At 29.3% G+C, this 10,495-nt stretch overlaps 1 protein-coding gene across 2 annotated transcripts in view; it reads left to right on the top strand.

Annotated features, from left to right (window-relative positions):
• The first annotated feature begins 288 nt into the window (after positions 1-288).
• The window catches only part of LOC116775054 (uncharacterized), a 32,998-nt gene continuing 22,791 nt past the window's right edge, over positions 289-10,495 (top strand). For both annotated transcript variants that reach the window (XM_032667847.2, XM_032667846.2), the window contains exon 1: positions 289-525. In XM_032667847.2, the coding sequence (XP_032523738.2) occupies positions 458-525 (68 nt within the window). In that variant the 5' untranslated portion in view covers positions 289-457. The remainder of the gene's footprint in view (positions 526-10,495) is intronic.

The following is a 10,495-nucleotide window of genomic DNA, read 5'->3' as shown; positions in this document are numbered from 1 at the left end:
AGATAAATAAAATCTAGCATTACATCAACATACGACATTCTGCCTCATGCCATTTAACAACTAGGGTACATTTAAAAAAAATAATCTTTTTATATATAGTATACATTATTTATTCATCACATAATTTATGGCATAATTTACGCTGTAATATGTGGATGTGTTAAGCGTTTGTAAAAATATATAAAAACTCCTTGGTCCGAAGCTCAAGCTTCAACGATTGGTGAGCGTGAAAAGCGTGGAAATAACGCGCGCGCGGAAAACGTAAGGGGAGGGGGAAACTGGCATCGATTATTCGTGTTGGAGACCGCGGCGGGGACGGACGTGTCGCTCGGGCGGAGGCGATATAAGGAGACGAGTTCGATGGTAGACTGTAGGGCGTTGTGCTTGTGTTAATATAAAATATACTGTGCTCTGATCACGGACGTATGCGGTGATATAACCGGGCTGTGACGGCGCCATGGGCAATTCCTGCAGCTCTGGTCAAGCCCACAAAGACAAGGATAGCATCTCGCAGCACTCGGAAGAGTGAGTACAATTGTATTGATGCGCATGAAGGTCGCATATTATGATATAAATTAAAATATCATATGAACGTTAAAATAATTGTTCTGTAGATAAGCACAGATCATAATAAATCAATATAGCGTCGTAAGCCCACGGGTGATGTTTTTCTAAAGAACATATAAAACCCTTTATTATTACGTATAGTTTATAATATTTTTTTTATCAACCCCGCTGCAAGTTAAATATCAATATAATATAGAAAGCTGATTATATCTAAAATTGTATATATCATAATTTACCCAATAAGTTTATTTCTATGGTGTTATTCTGTATCTATTATATTTCTTTGTAAGTATAAAAACACTACTTTTCTCACATTCTTGGGCTCTTTTATATATAAGCGTTATAACGTTGAAAAAAACATATTAACAAATAATGCTTTTACCTTACAAGTACTGAAAATACTTCTAAATTAATAAAATGCGTATAAATATGAAAGTGAAATACGTTTTTGATTTACAATTTATTGATTTAATAAGAAATAAATACAATATTATCAACAGAACGATAAATATTCCTTTAAACTCCATTTTTAGCCTCGAAAGAGGTTATTTCAATGAGTTTTTTATTAAAAAAAATATCATTTTATTATTTCCTTCCGTAGGAAATATATTATTCTAAATTCATTGAAAGAAATTAGATATTTTAATTTACAAGTTTAAAGATAACATTAATCTTGAACAGAAAATATTCAAATATGTTTAACGAAAAATATGATTTTATTAAAACAAAATTGAGAACAGAGACGCAATCCATCCTGAGATATACAAAATATAAATTTGTATACATAAGATTAAATTTTTAAATTATTACTAGAATTTTGTATGAAAATATGAAAAAATATAAATTAAAATAATGAAGGATTACAAATAGGAAAAAAATTACTCTTAATCTTGAAATCCCTTCACTTATTATTATATCTAGTATTAAAAATACATGAATATGTTAGTTTGTTTGAGACATTTATATATATATATATATATATATATATATATATATATATATATATATTGGTTTCCTTTCATTACCAAAAACAATATTTCTCTGACACCTTTAACTTAATGTTGGTTGAACGTGAATGTCTTCTCCCACTCTGCTCTATTCTCTATGGTCATTTCCTAACCCCATGTCGATGTCTATTTACTATTGTTTATTGTCAATGAATTACGTCATCCAATTTGTAACAAAATATTTCAATGCACTTCATTTAATATTAATCACATAACATTATTCTCATCACGTACAAACGTCGATTTCGTGGCGGGAATTCTAATAAGTATTTTTTATTCTATTATCTAATCGATATTCTATCGATGTATAGATTTCTAATATTCGATAGGTATCGACACGTTTTAAGTCGATTCCTTAATCTTGAAACACACTCATCTTTTTATATACCGATATTTCATAAAATGTGCTTATAATATTTTTTCTGTAACTGTAAAGGTATTTAAGTCTATACGAGAAAGAATCGTTTGCACCTGGCTGAATGTATTTAGTCCTTTGTCTATATTTTTAATTTATTATACATAAAAAATATTATTGTTTTATTTATTTCGTTATTTCTAAATATTAATTATATTTTACGATTATTATATCAAGTGATTGATTGCCTTTAACAATGTTACATCAAGTATATCACTAGGATTGGAACGATAGATTCAAAAGTAATGTTTTGTATAGGTAGTATATTGTATAATTACGACAGTTGGTAATAAACTACGTTATATACATCCATTTCGTAAAGAATGTTCACTGTCAATGACTGCTTCCCTATTTTTTATGTATATATCAAATATAATTCTAAAATTCAAGAATTTTCTCAACCTATTATAAACTAACCATCCATTATCTATATGTTGTTCTGAAAGAAATCAATGGAGATAAAATTGTTAAATTTATTTTGTCCAAAATACAAATTAATGTAAAAATAATAAAAAGATATGGAAATATAAATGAGATGTTAACAACAAAGAACGAATAATCTGTGATTTGCTCTTATTAAATTAGTATCATCCAATGTTTTATAATTATGTACAGAATTGAAAATATATTTTACTTTAATTCAGTCAGACGCTTTCATCTTGCATGGCCGTGATCACGGTTGCTGTGAACTGTAAAGGAACCGAAACGTCGCGATTATTTAGATGTATAATAATAAATAATGCGTAGTATCCGAAAAGGTTAGTTTCATTTAAATATGAATACGTGAAAATCATAGATGTCACTGTTGAGGCTCCTCTCCCTGCACCCGCGCGGTGAATCCATGGAATGCTGAGAGGTTTCGTCTCATTAATTCAATTTTCATTTCACACCAATGAAACATCAGCATCATATAATGGGGTATACGTCAGACTATTTCCATATCTCTTTCTTATAGAACTCATAGTTTTAACATCCATTAGTCTCTGTATGCTTAACACAAGTTTGGATCGTTACAGCATACGAAGCGTTTCAAGTTTTTCATTCATTAAACTACGTTTATACTATAAAGTATAATACATTATAAAACGTTCAGTGATTAATTTTTTTTTAATTCAATTGACATTTATGACTTAGTGAAAGCAATATATTATATGTTTAAGGAGATTTTTAATAGATTCTAAATTTGAAACGATGTGGATAGATAAAATCGTTTTTGGAAAATCACCTCATTAGAAATTGGCCTTTGAGGGTTGCACTAATAGTTAATAAGGAGTAAGTTGGATACGTCATCAGCTCGGACACAATAGCTGGCTGAATGCTTATCAAAATTATTACTGACTTTTCGGTAATACTTCAAGAAGTTTATATTTTGAATTTGTATTTTAATTACCATGTTCATTAAGTAACAAATCGATAAACTTAGAAGAGAATATCCAACATGAAGCAGGGAAAAAATAATAAGATTTTACGAATACGTAAATATTCAATAACGCATAAATAGGTTCAAGTAAAAAAATACCGTAACTGATTGTCTCTAAAGTGTCTGATATCCATCCTAATATCACCGCGCCCAAACAGATTTTTAAACTAAACGCTTCTTTTTTGAGCGCGAATATAAAGAGTCCCAAGACCCAAATAAATTCCGCCATTTTGTTGTAAAAGATATGTCTCAATGTTGACAGTAAATATATATTTTAATTCATGTTCTATAAGTTTTATTCTGCATCATTCTTATATGAATTCTTATATCTTTATTAAGTTATTTATTAGCAATTTCATTGTGCAAATTATATATTTTTTATTGGCGAGAAACATTTCAAGGAATAACCTATCTATGTTTTAAAGTATAGCATTGTTAGACGTTTTGATACTTGCAACGGTACCTACTGATCATTTACTTACGAGGAAAGCAATATACATACATATACTACAAAGATTTTTCTCTTAAAATCTTCAATATTAAACAGGTTGTATAACACCAGCCCTAACCATACATAAACCCTTAAAAGATTTATTCTTTTCCTTATTATGAAATGGGAAGAGATCATAAGACCGATCTTAAGTAATATATATGGTTCTTCAGAACTCACTCACGACAAACGAAGCTTTAGTTAACGTAAAGTAAATTAAAGTATTATGACTGACTTTTATATCTGTTAGTCAACGTAGCAAAATTATGTATATTTAGACATATAAAGAATTGATATATAAGATTTTAGTACACTTACAACATTAGAATACAATTTAATTTTGACATTTTGCCGACGTTTCGATTACTTTGCAGCAGCCGTGATCACGGGCAGACTAAGATTCATATTTCGCCCGTAATATAACATAATCTGTATCACATCGTGCCAAATAAGCTCGATACTTAAATAGTTAATAAAGAAAAATTTTATATAAAGCATTGTTTATTGTAATATTTACCAAAATCAAATCGTAGAATGAATTTTTAAGAATTACATAACATATATGACGACGCGCCCATTTTTAATTAGTTTAATAATAAAGTGAACAGTTGTTGCCTTATAGTTTATTGTTAATTATAATAAAATTGTGTCGGTTTTATCAGTGATGTCAGAAATATTTCAATGTAATAAGTACTTCAGTCGATTAGTTGATTAATATCATAAAAATTATGAGCGGCCAGTACCCAATAGGGTAGTTGTTGTCACTAAGAGTGAGCACGGGGTCATACTACTAACAGCCGTCAAACGAAGTGGGCAAATCTAACCTATTGGCTCATAATCCATTTTCGTCTTATTATTTGAGTGTGATTTTAAATACAGTTGTAAAGAAATCGAGTAATAGGATATTGGACAGTACAAGTGTGCTTTTATATTGAATTCCAAACATTACGTCCATGATAGATATGAACAGCCAAGACCGCTATGAGGCACCAACCTGACGTTAATATATATATATATATATATATGATTTCATTAAGTACAAACTAAAGATGAATGAGTTACACCACGTAACTAAAATAGACACAAAAAGTCAAACCAGCTTCTTTACTGTTGACAGCGTTTGACCCATTTCTTGTTGCGCGCGCGCCAAAACTCCGCCGTCGGTGACAGTGACAGTTTGGCGTCGAAAAAAATTCTTCCAATGCAAAGGTTAACTGCGTGAAGTATCGCCCGACGTCGAGGCTTATTAAATTGTGTCACATTCATAAACTATTGTTTCAACTACATAAATGATTACTATATTAATTGGACTATTCCATATTACACTGGCTATTGCCTGCGGCTTCTCACTATAAACGTTTGATATACTCTTTATCATCATAATGTTTGATTCCATTTGGTGACAATAGATTTTCCTTAGGATTATGATTTAAATAAAAAAAAATTGAAAATCGACTTGTACTTGAGGGATTAAAATCGTAATAAACGTTTAATCGAATTGAGAAGTTCTTCCTTTTTAAGGTTTTTTATAAAGCAGCCTGTGTTGCTCTATGCAAATGAAATACCCATTAAAATAGGTCCAGCCGTTTCAGAGATTCAAACAAACAGAAACACAAAATTTAAAAAATGCAGTTGTCATGTAAATGTCGTTTACAGTTTCGTGCGTTATTTTTTTTTTTATTTTTATAAACTATGGCTTCATTCGCACTGGGATCGTGGAATATTTTGCCAATGTCAACGTTTTTATTTGTTGGACGAAATATAGTCTTGACTACTTTATGGAGAAAACACGAAGGAGTTTCTCGAATGGAATAAAGGCGTTTATTTAAAAAAAAATATCGTGCCTTTATTAAAGTGATATGTATTTGATAATATAAACAGACACTCCAATCTAATTCACTCTGTGACGTAAGTAATAAATTGTTTTTTTTTATTGAATAGAGCTATTCAGTGAAACCTCGTTAAGTGGGATCTGAAGGGACTAAGGATTTTGTACCATTTATAGAGGTTTTCCATTTACCCAGTTTTCTAATTAGACAGGTTTAAATTAATTATAGTTCTCTCGTTTATAGAGGCTCACATTTTTTATCCCTTCATTACATTCGTTGTTGTCCACAGAATTGATTTCGCCACAAATATTTTTGAACACTATACTGTTTCGTTTTTTAAAACCCTCAAGCCATCCATTACTACCAGAAAAATTATCAGTATGGAGCTTACGTGCAAATTCTTGCGCTTTCTCTTTAACCATTGGTCCACTTATGGGATGTTATTGTTCCGTTCCTGCTTTATCCATGTCGAGAGACATTTTTCAAGTTCAGGATACTCTGGTGATCGTATTCGTTTTGACTTTCCTTTTCCATCAATACGCTGAGACAGAATTTTCAAAGAATTTTCACCGAAAAGTCCCATTAATAGACGTAATCCGATGAAAAAGTGCCGGGACCTCATTGGACATCTCAATAATAGAGGTTTCCCACTTATCCAGGTCCCACTTAACGAGGTTTCACTGTATTATTACTTGCCAGTTGTAATATCATCTATCATATTTATAAAAACAAATTTCATTACGACTATGGAGTCGGTATAGATGTTTGTCACATTATCGTCCAAATCTACATTTTATTCAAACTTAAATATATCTTTACATGTTTTTCTTACAGTTTGCACTTGTCGCTACGACATATTTAATAACAATCTACAACACTCACAAAATGGCGGCCAGTTTTCGTACTTTATATTTAAAATTATTATTGTTAGTAGAACAACATAGAAATGTATTTTTATTATTTTAAAATGAGCCATATAATGAATTGCTTATTTTTTTTTAATTTACAGAATATTAAATATTTCTAATCTGGTTACCAGTTGCAATACTAACCTCTGTACAACTATTATATCTTGGCAAATACGTATCACGTTTAATAGGTATAATCTGTAAAAGAAAATTCAACACATAAATCTGCACTTCCATAAAGAATTATTCTATCCACAGATTTATGTATTTTTGGTATTATTTACAAATAACCTCATCAAAGAGTTTAACAGACTGAGAATCTCTTAATCGAGAATTTAAAATTTGGCTCAATTGCGGTAATTTAAATAAGTACAACATCTAATAATATAAAAAAAATACCTAGCGATAATAAAACGTATTACGTTAACAACGGCCTTTTTTCATAACATTCTTTTAAACAAACATTCCCAGCGTGAGCACATTACGATAAAGAAATAAAAAAATAAACCAACGTACTGGCATACAGCCAACACCGCCTCGACATTTACTAGGTGATTTCGATAATTATTTGTTTGTTATACAATATTTATTGCGATTTAAATACAATTGGTTTGTATTGGAATAAACGGCTGCTTATAATTTATATCGATTTAAATGTAAATATTTATGTTTTTTTATTTGAGCCTAATGTCAAATGTGACAACAAAATGTCATAAAGTGACACTAGGATTTGGAGGGAGAAAATAGTGATTTAAAAAAAAATTGTATTTAGAAACATTTTTTTTTTGCCTTATTAAAATTTATATATTGTCTGGCGAAGCATTTACAAAATTGCCTAAAATAAAAAAGTAGTTAAAATTCTAAACACTAAATGCGTTAAAGTATTTTTGTCAATTTTATTATGTACTTCAATTCATTTACATAGAAGAGTCGACACTGAAACAATGTTCGTGTCACCGACTCCCACAGAGCATTGTATGAATTTTTCGACTTAAAGAAAGGATTTAATTGTGTTGATTTAATCTGTGAGTGTCCGAGTATGTGTGTTTTGTATGTGTAACAGTAGAATAATCTATTTCCTTACTTTCATTTCTCCATTTTCTGTAAAATTAAATTTTTCTCACAAACCATGAGTAGAATTAAATATAAGTACAGCGGAATTACAAAAATAGTTCCAAACAGTGATAAATCTTACTTAACAATATTTTTTTCTTTAAATTGAATAGCTTCAAACAATCGTATAATACAGTGATTTAAATATATAGTTACTATAAAAAAGACGTGTTGTAAGTGACAAAGATTTTACAAATTCTTCCAATCTCAACAGTTCTGTACATAAGTACAGACATAAGTCTTATAAAAGAAGCTTTCAGGATTACGTGAAGTCTTTCAAAGAAGAAAAAAATGTTCAGCATCTGATATTATAGGCAATGATTATTTGGCCTACACGTGTAGAGGATTTCTACAGCATTTTTCATACAGCAGATAACTGTAGCTATCCATATATTCAGATACTGATCCAAAAGAAAATAATTGGTCTCGTTAATCAATTTTGTACTGTCACGAATTATTGAATACTTCTAATTGAGATTCCAGATAAACCTCTTTGTATAGTATTGTATTACTAATTTAAAAAAGTTTGTAGTCTAACAAGGGATATTTGTGTTTCTCAAAGTTTGAATAATGATCGACTAGCTGATGAACGCGACTTTGTCTACCCGGTTTGATAAATTAGCAAAAAAAAATACAAAAAAATTAATTTATAAGTTGTTGTGACGATGATATTCTGATTTAATAAGATTATTAATAGAAATGTTTGTTTTTAGCCTACGGGGGACGATTAATAACCTGTTTAGACTTGTCACAATGACAGTAACGTAAATGTCAATGTCATGAAATATTAGGAATAATTTCATAACTAGGTACATAGGAAAATTTAAGATTATTGCCGTAATTGCTATGAAAATAGGCACTTGGCATAATATTTCAATATCATATTTAATTAATAACGAATTACTTTGTCTATATGAATGTTTCAGCTAAGATGATATGTGATTTTTCAAAGTGTTACAGTATTGCTATCAATAGACGAAAAATATAAGTGCAAAACGACTAACCTTTTTAATCCTATTTTGAGTCGAACCTCTCGTTGTCAATGAAATTTTATAAAAACCTCATTACGTTATTGTTGTCTGATTTAACAAATGCATTTTCTGAACTTTACACTGTCATTGTTTTCATGAACCGGTCTCAGCGAATATTCAGTTGCTATGAAAACTTTATACAATTTGTAACTTAAGATTTAACCTTTTACTGTGGATAGTTTGAAAATGGCACTCTGTAATTATAGAATTTCATATTATATGATAAAATGAACTGAGAGGTAAGAGTTATACTTGTTCGGTGTCTGAAACCTAATAGTTATCATGTCAGTTAAATCACCGCTGTAATTGAGACAGCGATTATATTATCAAAGGCATTAAACGAGTTTCAAATGTTTGAGGATTTATTTATATGTTTAATATTCTACAATTATAGAGTTTAATTTATAACCTAACCTATATAAGTTGTCATATACTATCGAAAACTGTTGAGTTTTTTTTTTATAAATAAATTAATTTCAGACCATAATCCAAACTGGAAGTCCGAATAATATATTGAAATATGTAATTCGAGTCAGCCGCTTAACGAAGGCTGGTAAACGCGCCATAACTATTTACATTTTTAATATGGAACATAACATTTTGTTTCAACAGAAATGCCGATGTGCGATTGAAAAACAAAAGGCGGTGACGTCACCGGCGTGAGAAATCGGAACTTACGTAATGAATGAAACGTTTGTTCCGTTTCTTGAATGCATTTACAAGGAACGACTTTATTAAGTGACCCTTTATAACTAACGATATTTATATTAAACTCGGTATATAATTAGAGATATCTGATATAGTCTATAAATGACCGTAATACAGCTGTTTCAGATGAACTCTCACAGTAGTTATCTATAATAGATACTTACACCTATATTTCGTAATGATTTAGAATTCCCAGGTCTTAGAAGTAACATTTATGGTCGAATTTTATGAGCAATTTGTTAAGAGAATTCGCGGTATAAGTTAACTGCCTATAATAAAAAATACATATTACTTAAAAATTTTAATGAACTTCATTAACTAAATGAATATTTTAATCTTACTGCCCAAAAACAATTATATATATTTTATAAACTATAAGAACTTGTTCTTAATTTAAAATATTTAATAGTAATAGTAGGATGTATGCATATATATGTAAGCATATATTGAGTGTAGTTCACTACTATCCAATTTTAAAAAAAATTGATAACTAAATTAATAGTAAAAAAAAACTCTAAACGAATATAGACGCAGGATAAAATTAATAATAATTTTAAATAAATAAAATACGAACAGAAAAATACTTACAATAAGTAACAACGTCGACAGTCACTTTATATATAGAATATAATTTTAAAATTAAGTTCATCGTATAAATTAATCTCGTCTGGTACAATTTCCTCGTGCACACAGCAACCATCACCAGAATAATTATCAAACCATCAGATAACTTCAAGAAATACTAACTCTATAAGAAAAGAAATAAAAAAATATATCTCATAGTAATTAATTATTATATAAATAACATTTGCTTTTAATGATGAAATATCTTTTTTAATATAAATAATATAAAACTACTTATAAAAATTCTTTAGCAATGGAATTAAATTTATGGTTTTTATTCGGTTTTTATGAAAGACTAATCAACTTCAAGTATTTCTTAAACTGCTATTCAGGAACTGTAAGTTACAAAACCTCTACAATACTTTATCCAATATTTTTTTTAA

This window comes from Danaus plexippus, chromosome 25, assembly GCF_018135715.1.
Source record: "Danaus plexippus chromosome 25, MEX_DaPlex, whole genome shotgun sequence".
Classification (NCBI taxonomy): domain Eukaryota; kingdom Metazoa; phylum Arthropoda; class Insecta; order Lepidoptera; family Nymphalidae; genus Danaus; species Danaus plexippus.
The sequence above is the reverse complement of the archived record's forward strand: the minus strand, read 5'-3'. Positions and strand labels throughout refer to the sequence as shown.